General features: G+C 38.2%; 1 protein-coding gene across 1 annotated transcript; it reads left to right on the plus strand.

The window, feature by feature from the left end:
• Positions 1–12,135: 12,135 nt before the first annotated feature.
• Positions 12,136–12,924, plus strand: LOC118838965 (60S ribosomal protein L7a-like). Its single transcript, XM_036746347.1, has one exon. The coding sequence runs from the start codon at positions 12,148–12,150 to the stop codon at positions 12,922–12,924; it is 777 nt and encodes a 258-aa protein (XP_036602242.1). The 5' UTR covers positions 12,136–12,147.
• Positions 12,925–23,517: the final 10,593 nt, after the last annotated feature.

The following is a 23,517-nucleotide window of genomic DNA, read 5'->3' on the forward strand; positions in this document are numbered from 1 at the left end:
TAAAAGGAAGCACGTGATTGCTACAACTTCTAAACTTCTCTCACACAGTCCCCTACTTCTTGATGGTTTTATGTGGGTAGATTTCGGTTCCATAATCTCAAAATCTTATTAAATCTTTGACTAAAGTTATGTCTGTCATCTTAATGTTTGGCTCTTCTGTGGATTTATTCAATTTATCATGCCTTCTTTCACTACATAAAAAGAAAAAAAAAGAGATGAAGATATGAAAGAGAAATGGGAAGAACAGGAAAGACACATGAAGAAAGAGAAAGGAAAAGTGAAAGGGGAAGAAAAGAAAGAAGAAGGAAAAGGGAAAGGGAGGAGGGGAATAGAAGATAAAGAAAGGGAACCAATTCCCAAATTTGGAAAGAACTATTTCTTTAAGATAAGGAATTATATTCTTCAATTGATAAATGGTCAAAGATATGTATGAACAGGCAGTTTTCCGAGGAAGAAATTAAAGCTATCTATAGTCATGTGAAAAAATGCTCTACATCACTACTGATTAGAGAAATGCAAATCAAAACAACTCTGAGGCACCACAGCACACCTATCAGATTGGCTAACATGACAAGACAGAAAAATTATAAATGCTGGAGAAGACGTGGGAAAATTGGAACACTGATGCATTCTTGGTGGAGTTGTGAACTGATCCACCCATTCTGGAGAGCAATTTGGAACTATGCCCAAAGGGCTATAAAAATGTGTATACTCTTTGATTCAGCAACATCACTTCTAGGGCTGTATCCTAAAGAGATCATACAAGTGGAGAAAGGACCCACACGTACAAAAATATTTATAGCAGCTCTTTTTGTGGTGGCCAAGAACTGGAAATTGAGGGGATGCCCATCAACTGGGGAATGGCTGAACAAGTTGTGGTATATGAATGTAATGGTATACTATTGTGCTATAAAGAATGATGAGCAAGCAGATTTCAGAAAACCTGGAAAGACTTATATGAACTGATGCTGAATGAAATGAGCCAGAACCTGGAGAGCATTGTCCACAGGAACAGCCACATTGTGCGATGACTGACTTTGATAGACTTAGCTCTTCTCAGCAATGCAAGGACCTAAAACAACTCCAAAAGACTCATGATGGAAAATGCTGTCCATATCCAGAGAAAGAAATATGGAGTCTGAATGTAGATTGAAGCATACTATTTGCTCTCTTTTTTTGTTTTGTTTCTCATAGTTGCTCCTATTCCTTCTAATTCTTCTATACAACATGACTAATTTGAAAATATGTTGAATAAGAATGAACATATAGAGCCTATATCAGACTGCATGGCAGCTTTAGAAGGGGGAGGGGAAGAAGGTGGAGAAAATTGAAATCTTATGGAAGTGAATGTTGAAAACCAAAAATAATTTTTTAAAAAGATAAGGAATTAGAAGAGATTAACAACCTAAAAGACTTCTTTGAAGAAGACTTTTATTTATGGGTTAGTTTGAAAATCACTCTAAGATCTAAAGTTAGGAACTTAAAATATATTTCCTTCAATATATGTTATATCAGTTAGTCTATTTTCAATAACCGGTCATTAAAATTGTTAATGAATCTTTATTTCCTCCATCATTAGACACAATGCACATAAATGGCCATTCTAAATTAACTTTGTCACCACTCATAAGGTCCCTTTGGCATTAAGCTGGTCCTGAGGAACCCAAGTATTCCTGAATCTTGACATCAGCTGACTCCATGATCATTCAGTCATATCTGAATTAGAAGAATCTTGATTTTTCGATACTATTATAGGTGGTTCTTCTTGTGCTTTCTTCATTAGAAATCCTGATTTCTCTTTGGTTTATTCATTTTCTTTTTTTTTTCCTTCTTTTTTCTTCCACTTCTGCTACCTGAAAATTTTCAAAATAAGTTTGTTCCTTACTTTTCCAAATATCTCAATTTATTTTTTCTACCGACTTTCACAACTTAAATTTTTGAGTCTGAAATATATCACCTATCTTTGTAGGACCTGGTCCTCAATGAACACTATTACAATTCATTCAGTCAAGATCTTTTTACAAGCAAGTTGTCTGTCTAGATAATATGGGATTGATAAAACTGCAAAGACATGGTAATGTATAAACCAATTATAAAGTGAAAGAGATAAACACAAACAATGAAAAGAAAACATTATGATTACTTCAGAAATGTGTAACTGTACAAACAAAAATGGCCACGAGGAAAGGATTTGCAACCAGTAGCATATATTAGGGAGCCTTCATGAAAAGCTTGTAGCTGCCCATGAAGGAAGGGCAAGGTTTGCAGAAGGAGAGAGGAGAGATCTGGCATTGCAGGGGGAGAGCTGCACGTGTAGGGGGAGGAGTGTGAAAGTAGAAGGGGCATTTGGGAAAGGCAAGCAAGGCAGGTTGAAGTATTAGGTCTGCAGAGTGGCATCATGGGAGGGGTGTGTGGTAAGATTGTGAATAACTGTAAGGGGGCCAGTCTTTGGAAGGCCCAGAATCTGTATTTCATATCACTGGATGATAGGGATGTGTTGCCAGTTTGTGAGTGAAGGACTGGCTATGATTTAGTGGTCATAGAATACTTTTTGGTACAATGGCAGCACCACTCACTTCCAGTACTCTTTGAGAAATCTTGCAGAATTACTAGAAAGCCTGGAGAGGAGATGTTCCCATTTCCAAAGGGGCCATGTTGCTTTCAACTCTAGAAATTCAAACCATTATAAATTTCTGGAAAGTATCATGATATATATATCAAGAAGGAAAGGCATGTTCACCAAGAACCAATATGAGTTCTCTGAAGTTATTATGCCCAAAAAACCAAGATCATCTTCCCTAGCCTCACACAATTCCCTTTTTTTCTCCTTCCTCGGTACTTACATTCATACCACCCACTTCATAGCCCCAGCATTCACAGTTGTGAAAGCTTTGGTTTTCATGCTCTTCCTACCCCATCCCCTGACTTCATTGGATCTAGTGATGTTGCACCTTGGTCCCTCCCATTCCATTCAATTAAGTTTATACTATGTTGCACATGGTCTGTTTTGTCCATTTCTGTTCCTCTACCCATGGTCCTTTCTCCCACCTGAAATGCTTTTTGTCCCTGTCTCTCTACCAATATAAGTTCATCACCTCCACCAAAACTCTATGTGATAAGCGTTTCTAAGGCCATGGACAAAAGGAAAAACCTTTACAGGAAGAAGTATCCTATTGATTATCATCTATTCTTTCTGCCTCCAATTAATTATTCAAAATGAATACTAAATAAACTCACTATGTTGCCTTTGGTATGCAATAAGCTGAGTCACAATGGGAAACAGGCTATGGGAGAAGTAACTCCCTCCCTTCACTCTGTTGCAGTCGTGAGAGGTATGAGGTGGTGGAATTTGCCTACAATTTCAAACTTTTCCCCAATACATTGACTGTTTTAGCTAATGGTTTTATTTTCCTTGTTTTTTTTCAGTGTTTTAAGATATTTTTTATAAAGTATGTGGTTACCTCTGTGGCAGGAGCAACACAAGGAGAAACACTGATGATTTTTATAGAAAAGTTATGAGCTATCAATAAAAATGTTTGCTCTAAAAATATTATTTTAATAATCCAAGGAAGAAGAGACAGGACTGTGAAGCAGGATAAGAAGTGTTTCTTTAAGTAGAGAAAAAGCAGTAGATGTTACAGAGGTAGAAGTGACAAGATGTGATAACTGATATGATATATAAAAGTGAGGAAGAAATAAGGGTTGGAAATGACCCTGAGCTCAGAGAGCTGAGTGACTGAACAGAATGCAGTGTCTTCAATAGAAGTAGCAAAGTTGAGTGGAGAGAGACATTTTAAAGGAAGATAATTTGAATGTGTTGAGGATGAGATGCATGTTGAATAATTGTTTGCTTGGGTCTGGAACTGAGACATATTTTGCTTGGATGTATAGATTTGAGAGTCTTCTTCCGAGAGATATTCATCCACTCAAATGGATCAACAGGAAAGAAGAGACAGATGGCTAGATGACACTCAATCTTATTCAATGGGAGGTAATCCACCACAGTGAAATGAGAAATGTCCAATTTTCGGTAGGAGGGGCACCAGGAGAAAGCAGTGTCATATGAAGGGGGGGTAGAAAGAATCTGTATGTGGAAAGGGAAACTGCACTGCATCAAAAGTAGTAGTGTCAAGAAAATATAAAGACTGAGAAAAAGCCATAGGATTTGAAAATTAAAAGATTGTTGAGGATATAAGATGGAAAAATTTGAAAAAAAAAAAGAGATCCAAAGGGCCCATCATTACTACATGGCAGTTCTACATAAAGCTACTACATAAAACAGTTCTCATTAAAACTCTTTGGTTGTAGTTTAATAAGGAGAAAAAAAAAGGCTGGATAACCAAGACCTTAGAAAGAAGAGAATGCAAGGAACCTAATACAAAAATGAGTGGGAGAAAGATTCTTTGTCCTAGAAAAACTGCAAAGCAGTTAGGCACAAAGCAAATTTGGAATAGCTCCACACACAATTAAACATGGTGAGCTACGGAGGCATAGCTAGCTTTAATATAAGAAATTATTATTCAAACATTATGTAAATGTTAAGGAAGCTCCTTTCTGTAGCATGATTATGGGGGAAATTCATGAACAAACAAGGAATAGAAGCCAACACAAAAGAAAAATATTTAGATAATTTTAACTTACATTACATTAGCAAATTTTTGAATGAACAGAATCAATACAGCTTACCAGAGGAAAAATATCATATGAGGAAAGTTTTTGTATTCATTCTCTAAGTTACAAACTATAATATTTAAGACATATAAAACATTAATATAAACTGATGTCTTTTTTATTTAATATCATCCTTCTCCCCTTCTGTAGAAAATTGTCCATTTACAATAGAAACAAATGGTTTTCCAAAGAAGAATTAAACACCATCGGCAGCCCTATGAAAAAGTACACTACATTCTGAATAAGAAAGGAAATGCCAGTCAAACTAAACTGGGTTTTCACTTCATCCAAATTAAACTGGTAAAAAGGCTAATACATAGGAACAGACATGCTGGTGCAGCTATAGGAAAACAGACTGATTGGAGGAGCTATAAAGGGTCTAATAGTTATGGAGAAAACATCTGGAATTATATTTAAAAGGTCATGAAAATGACCATGCTCTTTGAATCATTGATCCCCCTACTGGGCACATATCTTCCAAGTACATCAAAGACAAGAGAAAGGTTTCATGCATACGGCCAAATTTACTGGCAGGAAACAAAGTGGATGCTTTTTGATCAGAGATTGGCTGAACAATTCCTGGAACATGAATATAAGGTGATGTTATGTTCAGACAATCAAGAAGAATTTATCCTGTGCTGAAGTCTGGGAATACAAAGAAAGGCAAAAACATAGTTACCCCCCCCCCCCCAACAAGTTCCCATTTAATTGGAAAGCAAAATCTCAAGAGCTATACATAATAGACATATAGAGCATAAATGGAAAATAATCTCCAAAGAAAGGCATTAGCCAGGGATGGGGTATAGACGAGAAAGGCTCACCACCAAAAGGCTCTTTGAGAAGGTAGAATTTGAGTCTTGTAGGATTTGAAAGCCAGGAGAAGGAGATGAAGACAGAGAACATTCCAGAGAGAGGGAACAGAGATTGAGAAAGCATGGAGTTTGGGACAAGGAGTGTGGTGTCTGAGGAAAAGCAAGAAGCCCCAAGTCTCTTGACTTGGAGGGGACGAAATCATCAGAAGACTGAAAAGGTTAGAAAGGGGCCAGCTGGTGAAGGTCACAGATGGTATTTTCTGCTTCATCAAGGAGGCTCTGGATTTTATGGAATGGGGCAAAAATATAGTCAGACCTGCTTTTCAAAAGATCATTGTAGTAGGTGAGGGTGGAATAAATTGGAGTGGAGAGAGATTTGAGGAGGGGAGAGGCTCTTGCAATCATCTGGTGATGATATGAAGAGGGAGTGCACCAGTGTGATGCCTGAGTAGATAGAGAAAAGGGGACATATTAGAGAAATGCTGTGTAGGTAGAAGTGAGAAGTTTTGGCAAGAGATTGTTTACATGAAGTGATGATGGTTCGTTAAATTCATGGTAGCTGACAGGACTACCAAGCAAGTTAGTAGGAAGGGAGAAGTTAAGGAAGAAGAGGACAAAGCCTTAGGAGGCACACCTACCCATATTGAGTGGGGCATGGCCTGGATGTGTAGCCTACAGAAGAAGACTCAAGTGGGCTAAAAACAAATCAGAGAAACCCCAGGTGAGAGCCATGTCACAAGAACCTAGAGAGGAAAGCCTGTCCCAGAGAATAGGGTGATCAGTGTAGAGAGATCAAGACAGCCTTTTGATTTAGACCAGAAGTTGTTACTGGTATCTTTGGAGAGTAGATTTAGAGCTATCAGAAATGATATAATCAAAGATTTCAGAGCAGCCTAGGTAAACATTGATGAACTGATGCAAAATGGGGTAAAGAGAATATTCACTGTAGCTAAAATGAATGGAAATGAAAACAACACTTGAAAGATTAACTTGTTTTGAAAAATCCTAGCTCTAGCCTGGGAAATGAAGTGAAATACAGTTGCCATGTTGGTAGAGAAGCTGTGGACTGCAGAAACAGAGCTTTGTATATTCTTTCAGATTCAGTCATGTTGGTAGTTTTGCTAAACTGTTTTTTATTTACAAACTATATATGTATGTATGTATGTGTGTGTATATGTATATTGTTAAACCTGAAAGTTGGTTGAAGGAAACAAACAAGCTAGGAGATAGAAAAATTCATATTACTTATATTTATTCATTCCCTTTACACTTAGCGGATACATGCCTGCATGGGGGCCAGACTAAGTCTGACTCCCCGAACAAAGAAATGAGTAAGCTTAAATACATTTTTTTGGTCCCAATACAGCAGCCTGCATTACATCACTTTTATGACCCCCATGTATGTTAATTGTGAAATAAGACAAGGATTTTCCTTAATGGAATAGATTGTAAATACAATAAGTCAGATAGTTGACAAAGTATCAATTGAAATTACAACCCAGGATCTCTGTGTTTAATTTGCCATTAACATTCCATAACATAGTATATGTCCATAAAATATTAAGATGAGGAAAAGTCACATAATTCAAGATAGTGTCTGAGGTCAAGGTTTTCACCCTTAATAGCCATGGACAGAGAAAGGAATGCTCTGAGTGTGTTGACATAAGAAGAGGCATCTCTGAGTTTACTCAGAGAACAAAGAGACTGTTAGGTTCAGGCTTCTCTTCTGGTTAATCAGTTCAGACTCTGAGTCTTATTGAAATTACAAAAATTATATAAAATGGTATAAAATGTTCCACAATATGTATGCATACATCCTTAGAATGTGCTCAGTGGTGAAGCTGTGGGTATAAATCTGAGAATGACCAGGTTATAAAATACATAATATAACAATAAACTTTATAAACAACTCTCCTCCAAAATAACTGAGTTGCTAAGTTTGACAATGTTTACTAGTGTTTTGAATTGTTGAAGCTCATAAGAGTGATTTGTTTATGTAATAATCCTTTTAGAAAAAATAGTGAATATATATATATATATATATATATATATATATATTACAATTTCCATCTGAAAAAAAAATTACAGGGAGAGAATTCTGGAAAGAAGGCAGAGGATGAAAGAAAATTTCAAGCTCTCAAGATTTTCCCCCACAAAATAGATAAAATAGTGCCTCAGGGCAAACATAGAGGAGGGGGGGGTAAAAATACATAAGAGTAGGGGCAGAACAGGGGTCCTCCTGGGACAAGTGGAGATGTGAAGAAAATCCCAGGAAGAGGTTTGGTCCCTGTGAAGAGTAAACATATCCAGGCTAGGGACCACTTAAATAACAAGTAGCAAGCCCTAGATTTAGCTGGGTTGGGAGGCTGCCTCAGCCCTAGCCACTGGAACTTTTCCCCCAGGAGACAGTGAAGGGAGTTGTGCATCTGAGCTAGGGAAGATTGAGGGACCCTCTGCTGAAAAGGAACACCAGATCCATCTGTGCTGCAGAAATGTAGTGGGGGTGAGAAGCAACCAACACCTACCCAGTGAGTGCAGAAGCAGTGGGGTGGGGACACCACTGGTTGTGGGCACTTACAGGAGGCTGGAGGTCTTGCTTTCAGTTCCAGGCCAGAGAGGAGAACTGAAGGGGGATCTAAGGCCAGAGGCACCATCCCCCATGCCGCGGGACTGGAGGTGATTACAAAAACTAAACTACTACAAATAAAAAAAAGCAAAGGAGAAAGAATTCAACCATACAGTTACTATGGGAATAGAGAAGACCAAAGTTCATCTTCAGAGGGGGATTCTGAAGCAAAGGAAACCCTCTTTCTACCCCAAAGAGTAATGTCAAATGGTCACCTGCCCAAAAAGAATTCACAGAACTTAAAAAAGACTTTAAAAATCAAATAAAAGAGATGGAGGAAAAACTAAAAAAAAAAAAAAAATAAGGACAATCCAAGAAAAACAAGAAGATTATGAAAAGAAAGTCAACCAATTAGAAAAGTAGATCCAGAATTTTAAGGAAGAAAATGACTCCTTGAAAATCGGAATCGGGCAAGGGGGGAAGCCAGTGAAATTATAAGAGATCAAGAAATAATAAAACAAAATATAAAGAATGAAAAAATAGAAGAGAATGTGAAACATCTTATAAGAAAAACAATTTATCTAGAAAACAGATCAAGAAAACATAAGAATAATCAGACCACCTGAAAGCTATGATCAAAAAAAGAATCTTGATACAATAATACAAGAAATAATTAAAGAAAATTGTCCTGAAGCATTAGAACAAGAGGGGAAACCGAAGAAAAAGAAACAGAAAAAAATCCACTGATCACCACCCAAAAGAGATCCTATGAGTAAAACCCACAGGAATATTATAGTCAAATTCCAAAACCCCAGCTCAAGGATAAAATATTAAGAAAAAAATTTAAATGTGGTAATGCCACAATTAGAATCACACAAGATTTAGCAGTGGCCATACTCAAAGACCACAGGTTTTGGAACACTACATATCAAAGAGCAGAAGAACTGAGCATCTGGCCAAAAATATCATACTCATCAAAACTGAGCATAATTCTGAAAAATGGACATCTAATGAATTGTCAGACTTTCAGGACTCTGTTTAAAAAAAAACCTGAACTTAATAGAAGATTTGACATACAAGGCCAAGCACCAAAGGCTAATTACAAGGGACTTAATAAGGACAGACTGTTTACCTTTTATGTATGCAAAATGTAAAATGTATGTCTAAGATTGTTATTAGTAATTGGGTAGTTAGTAAGAAAGATTGGGGTGGACCTGAGTATTATATAACTTTAAAAAGTAAAACTGTTTAGGAACAGCTAAAATGAGTATCTTATACAGATATGGTGAAAGAGGAAGAACTGACACAGGGAAATTAGATGGGGGAAGGAGGGCTGTTAGTTCTGGAAACCTACTTTCATCAGGAATGGGTTCAAGAGGGAACAATACATAAATATCTAGAAGCGTATAAAAGTCTTCTAAATTCAGAAAGAAATAAAATACTAAGGGAATACAGAGGGGGGACAGGATAAGGGAGGGATCTTTAGAAGAAAAGGTGAGGGAATAAGTTAAAGGAGGGGGTATAAAAGAGTGTTTAGATTGATGGGAACTGGGAGGATAAGGGAAGGATTCTTAGAGTGGAGTAGGTTAAGTGGCAGGAGGACAAGGTAGCAAGTAGAAGTGAAGTAGAGGAGTCAGGAGGAATAAGATATAAGAGATACACACAAACATAAAACAAAGACCAGGAGAATTTCTTAGGGAATATAGATGTGTGTGTGTGTGTGTGTGTATGTACACATATATATGTATATATGTACATATATATGTATGTATGTATATGTCCAAGTATATCTCTATATAAATATATCCATGCTTAATTGTAGCTTTTTGGGGCAGAGGGGAAGAAGGAGGAAAAAAGAACAAAGTAAAAAGTTCACAGCAGAGAACAAAAGAAAACTTACAAGGAAGCAAAGAAAAGTTGGATAGCTCTCAATACAATGGGGAGACTATTTATTCCATAGGCTTTCTTAAAATGGAAATTTGTTGCTGTGTATTTTGAATCCCCTCTTACGTTCTGTTGTTCACAGAATGTGTTATTTTTCATTTCTTATTTTGTATTTGTTTTAATATTTAAGTCTATAATATTTCTTTTTTCTCATTGTGCATTTAAGTTTTAGAAAAAAATTTTGAAAAATGTTACAATGCTGAAAAAAATGATTCTTCCCTAATTCAGAATTCCTAGAAACAGGGAAATAGTAGCACTGCCTCTGCAGAAACATTTTTAAGTTTTGGAATTCCCTAAGAAACTTCCAGCATCTTTAAATCAGGGGCATTGCTATAATTCCCTTTCTAAATCCTCCTCACTGCATCCCATAATTTTTGGGAGAGTATACACTTATGGGCTATGAATGAAGTCTTGTGGAAATCAAATGGAAAAAAATACCTACAAATTAGACTTTCTCACCATAGTATATAACTCTCATTTCTTCAAAGAATTTGTGGACTTTGTTTTTCAAAAGTGTTGTTATGGCCAGTTGGTTTCTTTTGAATTCAATTTCTCCAGAAAAAAAAAAAAAAACAACAGTGTATGTGTTTTAAGCAGGGAGTGTGCTGAATTGGGTATCAAAAGTCTTGGCTTTTATCCCAGTTCTTCCACTGATAGAACTGAATGTATCAATTTTATTGGATTACATTCATTGAAATCTATGTTATATTGACATCTCTAATAAGTTATCCTTTTGTGTGTCCCCTTTAACATTTTTTCCATTCATCACTATATATATATATGTATATATATAGTATTTTTTAATGCAAAGCGTATATATGTTCCCTTGCAGATGGTTACTAAATTGCAGTAAATGCTTTTAAGTTGGTTCTGTTTTCTGTGCTCACATTAATTCACAAATATGTTTCTAGTATTTTCCTTTTTCTTATACTCATTGATTTTAATTCCTGGTATCATTCTTTTTTGTTGATCTTCCTAAAATTTCTTTAGTCAGTCTCAACTTGTCAGGTTTTTCAAGCATCTCCAGTTTTTTGGACTAACAAAAGAATAGTACATAAACATAACAAAAGAATAGAATATAACCTCTCTTTTTGCCTGTTTGCATAATACATTCCATTTGGTATATTCCCAATAAAATGAAGATAGGAACAAAGGTGGGGTACACTCAGTGGTGGGATTCAGCCAGTTCTCACTAGTTCGGTAGAACCAGTACCTAAATTTAGGTTGAGTTGGGCTAAGCAGTTGTTAGAGGGAGTGGGGCCTGTACCCACCCATGTCAAGGGCAGCGACAGCTCCTCGGCCTGATTTCGTGGAGAACCGGTTGTTAATTTATTTGAATCCCACCACTGGACATTCCTATTTCTGTAACCTGACCAGGATAATGCCATGGTAGTTCATAGTCTACCACTCTCGAACCCCACTAATAGTACATTAGTGTACCTGGATCTCCAGTGTGCCAGTCAAAGGTTCATAAATTATGTTTTTCTTGTTAGTAACATTTTCCTGTTCTCTATCTTCAATGCTTTCCTGTGGGAAAGAAACATTTTTAGAGACAAGTAAAATGTATTTCTAATGAGAATTAAAGCCAAATATGTGAAGTCAATAAAATGAGGTTACTCTGAACTTATGTTGTGATAAAGTCCCCCACCCCCAGGCATGAAAGATTTCTGAAGGAGATAAAGGACATTTTTTAAAATAACCCTTTTAAGGCAGAATCAGTGAAACTGAAATATAGACTTTGAAAAAACTCCCAAAGAGTGTTTTCCAAGCAAGATAGCATTAAGAGTTAAATAACATTCAGGCTACAAACTTTGCAGAGGGTAGACACTGTAAGAAACAGGAGCCAATGCCCAACAGTCCAAATTGCATGCACAAAAAGGCAATCCTACTGACACATCTGTACAAAATTTTCTTTCATCTCTGCAACTCAATGCAGATAATTTTGCAAACTTTAAATAGCAAAGGAGGAGGATAGAGATAGAGCTGAAAGAAGGGACTCCCTCCCCTCACTCGTTTCCAGAGGTGGGAGGTAGAATATTGCCTATTTTTTTTCAAACTCTTTTCAATGCATTGACTGTTTTTGCCAATTGGGTTCCTTTTCTTCTTCTCTTTTATTGTTTTAAAATATCTCTTATACTCGTTCAGCCGGCCAAGATGCCAAAAGGGAAGAAGGCCAAGGGGAAGAAGGTGGCTCCAGCCCCTGCTGTAGTAAAGAAGCAGGAGGCCAATAAAGTGGTCAATCCTTTGTTTGAGAAGCGGCCCAAGAACTTTGGCATTGGTCAGGACATCCAGCCCAAAAGGGACCTTACTCGATTTGTCAAATGGCCTCGGTACATCAGACTGCAGCGTCAAAGGTCTATCCTTTATAAACGTTTGAAAGTTCCACCAGCAATTAACCAGTTCACCCAGGCTTTGGATCATCAGACAGCTACTCAATTGCTGAAATTGGCTCATAAGTATAGACCCGAGACAAGGCAAGATAAGAAGCAAAGGCTTCTGGCTCAGGCTGAACAAAAGGCCGCAGGCAAGGGAGATGTCCCCACTAAGAGACCACCTGTCCTGAGAGCAGGTGTTAACACTGTTACTACCCTGGTAGAAAACAAGAAAGCACAGTTGGTAGTGATTGCACATGGCGTGGACCCCATTGAGCTAGTGGTCTTCCTACCTGCCTTGTGCCAAAAAATGGGGGTTCCTTATTGTGTTATCAAAGGTAAAGCCAGACTGGGTCGTTTAGTTCACAGAAAGACCTGCACAAGCATTGCCTTCACACAGGTTAATGCTGAAGATAAGGGAGCCCTGGCTAAGCTGGTAGAAGCCATCAAAACCAATTACAATGACAGATACAATGAGATCCATCGTCACTGGGGTGGCAACGTTCTGGGTCCAAAATCGGTGGCTCATATTGCCAAGCTGGAAAAGGCAAAAAGTTAAGGAACTTGCAACCAAATTTGGTTAAATGTATATTTGATTTTTCCCCACATAAAAATAAAAATTTAAACAAAAAAAATTTCTCTTATAAAAGTGTGTGGACGTCTGTGCAAGGGAGATGGGAAACTAGGAGAAACTGTGGTGACTTTAAAAAACAAAAGCCATCAATAAGTTTTTTAATTTTTTACAAAATGAAGTTATCTCAATAGTCCAAACAAGAAGTGACAGGACAGTGAACCAGGTTAAGTAGCATTGTGTGAGGAGTGAGGATGTGTTACATATGTCACATAGGTAGAAGTTATAAGAATTGATAACTGATATATATAGGTATAAGTGAGGGAGAGTGAAAAGTAAAAAATGAGTCTGAGTTCAGAGATCTGGGTGACTGGACAAAAGGAAGTGTCCTCAATAGAAATGGCAAAGTTAAGTGCAGTAACAAGTTTTGAGTGAAGGGAATTTGGATGTGTCGAGTATGAGATGCATGTTGATTGATTAATTAATTGATTGATTGGGTCTAGAACTCAAGAGACAGCTTGTGCTTGGATCTAAAGATTGGGAGTCTTCTGTATCTAAATAATTGTTCACCCAAAGGGAGTTGATGAGATCAGCAAGAAAGAAGGTGTAGAGAGAGATGATTACATGTAGCAGAATGCTTGAGGACACCCAATCTTAGTGAGTAGGAGAGAGAAGATGGTATAACATAGAGAAATAAGAAGTATACAATTGAGTAGGAGAGACAGCAGGAGAGAGTAGTATCATGGAAACATGGAAGAGGAGGAAATCTGTATGTGGAAGGGGAACTCCTCTGTGTCAGAAGTGGTTGGGAAGCAAGAAACTACAAAAACTGAGAAAAAGCCATAAGATTGAAAATTTAAAGACTGCTGAAGATTTTCGGTAGAAGAATTAGAAGAAAAATAGGGATCAAAAGGGCCACCATTATTACATGGGAAACTATATCATAAAACAGACCTCATCAAAATTCTTTGGTTGTAGTTAAAGGGAAAAGAGGGCAGCTGAGGAAAAAAGACTGGGCAACAAAGACCAAAACAAACTCAGAAGTCGTTTATGCATGGAACCTAAGAACACAAATGAGTGTGGGAAAGATTCCTTGTCCTAGAGAAACTGCAAAAATCCTGTAAAGCAATTGGGCACAAAGCAGGTTTAGAATAGCATCATGCCCACTCTAACATGATCATCTCTGGGGGCATAGCTACCTTTAATATATGGAAGGAATATTCAAATATCATGTAAAATAGAAGTTATTTTCTGTGATATGGTTGTGAGGGTAATTTATAACCAAACTAGGATTAAAGGCCATCATAAAAGAAAAAGATAATTTAACTGTATTATAACAGCAAACTTTTGGATGTAAAGAATCAATACAGCTTCCAAAAGGAAAACTCTCAAGTGGAAAAAGTCTTTGCATTCATTCTCTCAGTTACAAACTCTACTATTCAAGTGATTTAAAGAATTAATATAAATTGATAGGACTATGGTCTTTAATATCATTCTTCTTCCCATCAGTAGATAATTGTCCAATTATAATATAAACCAATGGTTTTCCAAAGAAGAAATAAAGACCATGAACAAGCCCTATGAAAAAGCACACTACCTCAGGAATAGGTAGAGAAATGTAAATCAAACTATCGAGGTTTTCACTTCATCCAAATCAAATTGGGAAAACTGATAGTAATAGTTGGGAAATGACCAAATAAATCCATGCTGGGAGAACTGGGGGAAGATAGCTTACAGTTTATGTGGTATCGAAGGAGCTGAAAACTAATTCTTGTAGCGAAAACATTTGGAATTATGTAAGAAAGGTCATTCAAATAACCCTCCCCTCTGAATTCACTGATCCCATTCCTCAACACCTATAGTCCAAGGACATTGAAGGGAAGAAAAAGGTTCCATACACACAGTCCAATTTTCCTGTCTGGAAACAAAGCAGATGCCTATTGATGAGAGACTGGCTGAATAAATCAAGGAACATGAATAAAATGTGATATGTTCAGAGAGTCAAAAAGCGTTTTTGAGCATTTATCATGTGTTATTCACTCTGTTGGACTCTAGGGACACAAAGGCAAAAACAAAGTCTCCTGCTCTCGAGGAGCTCACATTCAATTGGTAAACCACACATCCAAACTTATACATAGTAGATGTTTAGACCATAAATTTATAGAACAGCTTGGCTAAAGCTTTTATCAAATGTTGCAGAATAAAGTAAGAACAATAAGGAGACTATCCAGTATGACTGAAATTAATGCAAATGTAAGCAACACTGCAAGTTTGCCATTCCCTTATTAATTGTATTGAAAAATAGGAGCCCTAGCCCAGGAAACAGAAAATGAAATACAGTTCAAACAGCAAATGAAGTACAGTAGAGAGGCTGTGGGCTACAGATGCGGAATGTTGTATGTTCTATCAGATGCGTTGATGTTGGCAGCTAGTGCAGAACTGTTTATTTATCAAGCATCCATGTATATATGTGCTTGTATGTCTACACAGTTGTATTTATGTACGCGTATGTATGCATGGCTGCATGTATCTTTGTATGACAAGGAACGGTTGTGAAAGTGAGGCCATACATTTGGAAATAGTTTATAAACACAAAATATTTCAATAAACTTCATAAACCCCTCCACCACCACCCCCCCTCAAAAAGTAACATGTTGAATTTCAAGCCATTTGCTGATGTTTCAGATTGTGTAGCCTGGGTAAAGAGATTATATTTAAATGATCTTTGAAAGAATGGAGGATGATGGAACAAACTGTGTTGTTATGTCTCTTTTAGGTGGTTCGTATGATACTTTGAGTTTGGGGTGATCAGAAAAACATTTTTTTAGTTCCTCCACTTTTAGGAGATAATTTGATAGATTTCTCCATCGTCTCAGGGGGTTCTCTCCAAATTTGAATCCGAGAAACCAGAATATAGTCGCATTCAGTTTCCTGTCCATAAAATAGAAATAGGAACAAATTGAATAGGCAGTTGTATGGCCTTTCAGGCTTTCAAAAAGCTCTTTAGGCTAGGGTACTATTTAATTACCAGAGGAATAATTCAACTAAAAATATGTCAAAAGTAAAAGTCATTGTAGAGTTCTCCAAAAATGCTTGTGGGGATGCCATGAGGCCCTCTGAACAAAGTGCAGCAATGGATCCTAAAATCTTTCAGTTTATTGAACAACAGAAGGTCATTTTACATCTAACAACAACAACAAAAGCTAGGGAGGGAAATGCTACAATGTCTCCTTTCTCCCATTTTTGTAGTTTTAACTTACATGAAATTTTCCAAACGGGAGAGATAACAATCTTCAAAGCACAATTAATATAGGAAAATGCATCTACTTGACACTATCTTCCATTTTATCAAATGCAGATTGAAGTTCTTCTTGGTTTAATCCTATTAGGTCAACACCATTCATATTAATTATCTGGCCAAATAATTGCAACCTGAAATACAGAAAGACTATGGTTGAAAACTAAAAATAAATTAATTTTTTTAAAAAAGAAAAGGGGGCGGTAGACCAAATAAGTTTGGGAACCTCTGATCTAGAGTATATAGAGTGGTGGTGGTAGTGTTCAATTACTCTCCTTGACTTCATTTAGAGTTTTCTTTTGTAAAGATACTGAAATGATTGGCCATTTCCTTCTCCAGCTCTTTTTACAGATATGGACACTGAGGAAAACAAGGTTCAGTGACTTGCCCAGATCACACAGCTGGTGTCTGAGGCTGGATTTAAACTCAGGTCCTCCTGACTCCAGGCCCACACTGGCACTCTATCCACTGCACCACCTAGCTGTCCGGAGTAGGTAGAGTAGCCTTGCACTACTCTGTAATAGCCTCTGAGGCAAGGGAAGAGTGACAATGGAAGGCATGGTGTTGGTAGTTCTAGCCCTAGGGCTGAAGACTAGGGAATCTGCAACCCAGTCAAGGTTTCTGTGTCAGCAGAGGGATTATATATATAGATTATATACATAGATACTGGGCAGGGGAGTGAGGGGCTACTGGGTATTCCTGTGGAGGGGCTCTTCAAGGGGTAGTACTGGAAATTATGGACTAAATCTAATTATACCTAATTTATATTAGTGAAAAATTTTGAATTTTTATTTGGAAAACATTCTCTATATTAGATACTTATGACAAAAGAAATCTATATTTAGTTACTAAGAAAGTCATCCAAAGACAGTTTACATGTATAAATACATATACAAATGTAATACATAGATGTAAAATATATACGCACACACGTGTGTGCATGTATGTGTGTTTAAAACAAAAATAATAATAGAGGTAGAAACTACAGCTGAAATTTCAGTGATGTAGGGAATTCACAGATGAGGGAACTCTCTTTACCAGCGCATCTCAGGACCTTCTCTGCAGCATAAATCTTTGAGATGTCCTAGAACATTATGAATTTAAGTGATTTGCCCAGGGTCACATGTATGTAGTAAATGTCAAGAGATGAAACTTTAACCCACATCTTCTTGGCCTAGACACAAGCTATCTATCCACTTTGTGAAGGCTGCCTCTCACATAAAATAAGCAATTATACAAAGAATTTCATAACTTACTTGTTTTTATTTCAAAAGATAGTACATCCATGTTATTGACAAGTTACATCATATTGCAGATAAGACTCCTTGAGCAGGGTAGTCCCAGATGTCATAAGAAAAAAAAACATTTTTAGAAAGACAAAGTCAACTAAATTTGTGTCTCAGATAAATTTATAAACATTCATTAATCTTATTTAGTAAAATTTCTCTTTTTCATGATAAAAAGTCCACTGGTCATGGCAGAGTGAGCCCTCCTCTCTCCCATGAATAATTTTCCATTTCTCAACCCAACTCCATAACTTCTATATCTAGACATACTCTCTAACTATTCAAGATATTTGTGACATAAAAATATCTGTTGGGTTTGATGATGGGAAATTAAGTCCTAAGGAGCTTATAGTATAAAGATATCTTCAACAGTATTTATATTAAGGAGTACAACACACACATTATCTCCATTGTTAAGATTGGCTTATGAAGAGTCTAAAAAACATATGCACACACACACACATACATATCTGTTTCCCTCTGGTTTTTATGGTCTAGTCTTTTCTACCAGTCACTCTCAATCCTAGCTAAGCATTCTTCTTCTGCCTAGCCACTCTCTTCTTTTTCCAGACACTACCTGGTAAGAATATTCCATGTGCCATTGAAAGTTACTGATTGGTTTCTGCCTGCCTGTGAAATTGGCGAAAACCAATCAGAGAGATCTAAGCAAGGTGCTGTCCTTCCCTGTGAAAACACCAGGTCAACTTCAGTTTCTCTCTGATCTCCTGAAGCATAGAGGGATCATGGGAATTGAGAAAGCTTCATTTAATAATGTCACAAGTTCCGAGCTCAGCCTTTCCCTGGTCTGTCATGGACACTCCTCAAGACTAACATAACCTAAGATCACAGACTTATATCTGAGTACACGGTATTGGTAGTAACTCTTCTCGACTTTGCGGCCTGTGAAATTCTGTATGTCTCTATGCTTTTGTTATTTTTTCTATACTGCAACTACTCTCCGTATGTCATTTGGCACACACGCACACACACACACACACCCAATATATATGAAACTCTTTCTCTTTAAGTTCACTATTGCTCAGTTACTAGAGTAAATAAGGTCTGGGGTGACCACCCTTTTCTAACATGTGTAAGTAATCTATGTATATAATCCCTCTCCTTTTTGAAATGTACATATATATGCATATACACTTATTATATGGAAGACTGAAATACACAAAGAAATGTTCAACATGAGACTCAATCTACCTATCAGCAATTAAAATGCCTTTCAGGTGTTTTTATGTTATACAAAGAGAAGTTAATTGATTTGACGGCAATGAGTTCAGCTCTGTAAATTCACCCACAGAGGACAGGAAGGGTGACGGCAGCAAGGATGTTGTTTGCTGAGGAACAAGTGGAAATGAGTATTTAAAATTAGTTCAATAAAGAGAGAGAGAGATCTCCTGCCTACTCTGCAATACCGTCTTCATGGAAAATCACATAGTGTGGATTTGTTGTCTAGATAAATGTCCATAATGGGGGGAAGCTTGAGAAAGAGAAGCAAGATGCTGAGAAATCTCAGTATATTTAAAGTCAGCAAACAATATTATCTCTGATATGACTGTTGCGGTTGTTATTCAGTCCTTTCCAGTGATGTCCAACTCTTCATGACCCCATTTGGGGTTTTCTTGGCAAAGGTACTAGAGTGGTCTGCCATTTTCTTCTCCAGCTCATTTGACAGATGAGAAAGCTGAGGCAAACAAGATTAAGTATTTTGCCCAAAGTCACACAGCTAGAAGTATCTGAGGCCAGAAAATAAGTCTTCCCAACTCCAGGACTAACACTCTATCCACTGTCCCACATAACTGCTCGTGGAGATACAAGGGATATGTACATTGAACTTTGGTCCTTGGTGAGGTGGAGCTTGGAAAAAAATCCTCTTGCCAAGACTTCTTTAAAGCCTTTCATGTGCTCACTAGAACATACTATGACTTCTTTAGGCCTATCCTGTCAGGGCTTATGGACAAAATGAATGAATTGTATTGTGGAAACTGAATTTGAGAGGCTTGTGACAACCGAGGCAGAGGTTCTCAATAAAAATAATTATGAAATTTCAGGTGTTGCTGCTCCTCAGTTGACCCAATCCTTTCCCTCACCTACTCCACTCCTCCTGCTTTCACATGGTCTCCTCTTCCATCATCACAAATACAGAAATACTTGGCCTGGCCAATTGCCCCATATGTATAAGTGGTCAAGGCAGGATCCAATGTGGACAGCCTTCTTTCTTCCCACTTGCCTCCTCCCTGGGATTCCTCCTATAAAAATAGATATAAGCATATGAAAATTCCTCTGGGATGTAGGTAGGTGGTAAAGTGGATAGAGCACCAGGCCTAGAATCCAGAAGATCTGAGTTCAAATTCAGACTCAGGCACTTACTAGCTGTGTGACCCTGGGCAAGTCGCTTAACCCCTATTTGTCTCAGTTCTTCATCTGTAAAATGGGACACACACTAGAGAAGGAAATGGCAAAATACTGCAGTATCTTTGCCAAGTCGACCCAAGCACTTTGCCCATTGCAACCTGTAGAGTCTGACAAAACTGAATGACTGAACAATGATAATATGTTAATCATATTAACTCAACTCAATGTAATACTAAACAAAAAATGGTGAGAGAGGAAGTCTGCACCAATTTATCAAGCTGGGTCTGGACCCCCCTCTCCTGACTTGGTTTGCCCACACTATGGCTGCCCAGCCTCAATCAGCTTTCTGGTCCTGTTGTCTGCAGTGCTTTGACTTCCCAGTCCCTTGAGAATGGCTGAGCTTCTCTGAGAAAGATAGAAACAGACAATTCCCATCACCTGTTTGTGCCGACCTTTTCCTCTCCCGACTTGGCATATTGATTCCTATATCCTCCCTTTTAAGTCCCAGACCAACCAATCTACATTTGGAGCAGAAAGAGTCAAAAGACTCCCATGGAAAATGATAAAATACAAACTTCATTATCTGACGGGGTGGCTTCTCTACTGGTGTCCTAACCAGTCCATCATTTCTTCTAAAGAAATACTCATGTCACTATTTCTTCTTTTCTTTCTAGGAAAGCCAAAGGGTTTGGAAAGGTGTGATTTGGGGATCTTCCCCTATATTTTGCCAGCCTCGTATGGCCCCAATTTTTCAAAGCTCATTTGCTGTGACCTTACACCTTCTCACCACATTTATTCTCTTCACAAACCACATTCCCTTCACTTTCTAAGTTATCTTTCTCATTTTCCTTGTAGCCCATGTTCTGTATCAGTCCATCATTCCTATGCTTTCTTATTTGGTGCCTTTGCCAAGTCATTGGTCCAATCCTGTGACCAAAACTATAACTTTCCTCTAAACCCACCCTTCACCTCTCTTTGGACCTCTGCGCTGCACTACTTCAAGGCCTTCTTAATGAATACTGCTCATCCATTTACTCTGGTTCTCCTGTGTGACTTCAATCCTCTTTTTTGTTCCTTTTCCTTCCCATCCACTTCACCTTACACCTAGAGGTTCCAGACTCCCAAGAAAATTCCTGCCACATCCGGTCAGTCACTGGCCTTGCTCATAACACCAACATCCTCCAGTTTCCCTCACAAATGCTTCTTTCTGCTTCCGTACTACCCAAACAGCTGCTTCTCCTACAGAGGAGGCTGGCTGTCAATGCGGCTCCCAGACATGCTGCAGCTTCTCTCATGCTCTGCCACTGCTCCCAACTTGCCTCACCGTGGGACAAAATGGATTAGTTGGTTCTGCCTTATGGGATCTCAGGCAAAGGCCATTCCATGCCTGAAAAGGTATTCAACAATAAATGAGAGGACGACCCAGGTCATCAAAGCCTTGGTATCCCTCCTGAAACGTCTCCTCAACTCTTTCAATTGGTACTTGGTGGCTCTAGTCATTTTCCCTTCTGTGGAACAGCCAAGCAAAGTGCATAACCAGTACAAGGAATGTCATGAAGTTACAACTGATGACAACCTCTAATCCGAGCATACCCAAATAGCACATGAAGGTGGAGGGCTCTTTTGTGAGGACCATTAAAAGTGGGAGATGACTCGTGAGTAGTGTGATGGACTAAGGGCCGGGGACTTACCTTTTGCCAATGAGGCAGGCTCTGCCAATGCACTCTCCAAAAGAAAAAAACTTTAGCAACAGTGGAATTTGCTGTGGGAGGATAGGTGATGAAAGGGTCAGTGAAGGTCAGAAAGAAATCTTTCCAAAGACTAAAATACTGACAAGCCACCCCTCTGCACTTTCAGCAAAACAGTTGATACTGGTTCACCAGAAACAATGGCTGTAATGCTGAAAAGCAGCACTATATGGAAGAAAGTTCCTAAGGCATAGCAATGGGGGCACCTCTAGAAAATTAGTCTGAGGACCACTATATAATCTGTGCCTTCTTTGTCTCCTTGAGAATTTGGCTTGTCTTGAGAATGAAAGAACAGCCAGTGTGAGGCTTTCTTTTCACACCCACAAGATGCATATTTTCCACCTTCTCATTTACAACAGTGGAGGACATCAGGAGGACACTACTGTTAAGGATAAGAAGGGAAAGGATGTGTTCCTCCCAATGGAAGTGTTGGTGGAACTTTGGAAAATCCAAATCTACACTCTTTCTCTGTGAAGTAGCATTTGAAAAGAATGTTCTAAGAAGACTATAGTCAATGAAATTTTCTTATCATGTGTTCACTAGAACATAGTCCGCTGCTCTATGCCCCTTCCTTTGACTCCGGACCAAAAAAAATGAATAGATTTTGATGGGGAAGGGGAGCCAATGAGACAACTGAGGCAGTCTTTGTGTATAGCAGTAATTTTAAAGCTCAGCTGTGGCTTCATATCATTGGGCCAAATCTTCCCCCTCCTCCTCCTCTTCCTCTTCCCTCCTTTCTCTCAATCTCATTATCATCCAGTTCCTCCAAAACATTGTTCTGCCCCCATTCCAAGGAGAGACCTCTCCTGGCCACCTAAAAGTAGTGGTCAAGGGAGAATCAGAAGGCAACCAATGACAAGAGCCTTGAGTGTGCCATCCCACTTATTCTCTCCCTGGGATTCTTCTCTGATAGACACTTTTGTATATATACACATGCACTATCTGCACATATACATATATGTATGTATGCAAGTATGGATGGATGGATGGCTGTGATCCCATTAATTCAAAGTGAAATGGCAAAAGAACTGCCGAAAAATATGTGTCTGCCAACATATCAAGTTTTTTTCCTTGACCTGAAATCTTCCTTTCAAGTCAATATACCTACTTGCTGGTATTGACTGTTCTTCTGGTGGAATTCTTGTTTTTTTTCTAGAGTACACATGGCTGAGAAAGGAAAAGGATCATTCTATCAATATGAGAGAATGGGGATTTTCCAAACATGACAACCCTGATCAAGCCCCAAAATTGACAATGGCACAAAGAGGCTGATCCAGAGAAAAGGCTTCTCATTCTCTATAACTACATTTTCATCCCAATTTAATATTCAACTGCCTGGGTGTCAATGGGAACCAATGTCACTCTGTTCCTGAGATGTCTTTTGTGGGAATTATTGGATCTTGGAGATCTCTATTTCACAGTCTGTTTTCACTCCTGGTTTGCTCCTCAGAGAGTCCTATTGGGCAATCTGGGCAAGATCAGCAGACCTCTCTTGGCATCAGTGGCCAGACTGATCAATTGGGAACAGAGGATGTGAGGACTAGTAAACCTCTGAAAGTTTCCCACTATTCTCTTTGTCCCCCGTGCTTTATAGGCCATAAAGTGCTGATCATGATGCTGTGCCTACAGCAGCAGAAATGGAACCACAAAAACTCTTAGCTTGTCTGATGAACACCATGAACAAAAATGGCCCAGAAATAAAAGCAGCACATACCTACTTGGTCAAAAATGGCTCCTAAGATCAAAGATAAGGAAGATCAATAATGCACCAGTACACCTCTCCTAAAAACCACTACAATAAAAACTACCCTACACCAAAAGGACTAGTCTTCCCTGAACTCGCCCTATACCCCATCATGTGAAATGGTATAATGAAATAGTATAG

This window comes from Trichosurus vulpecula, chromosome 2, assembly GCF_011100635.1.
Source record: "Trichosurus vulpecula isolate mTriVul1 chromosome 2, mTriVul1.pri, whole genome shotgun sequence".
Classification (NCBI taxonomy): Eukaryota; Metazoa; Chordata; class Mammalia; order Diprotodontia; family Phalangeridae; genus Trichosurus; species Trichosurus vulpecula.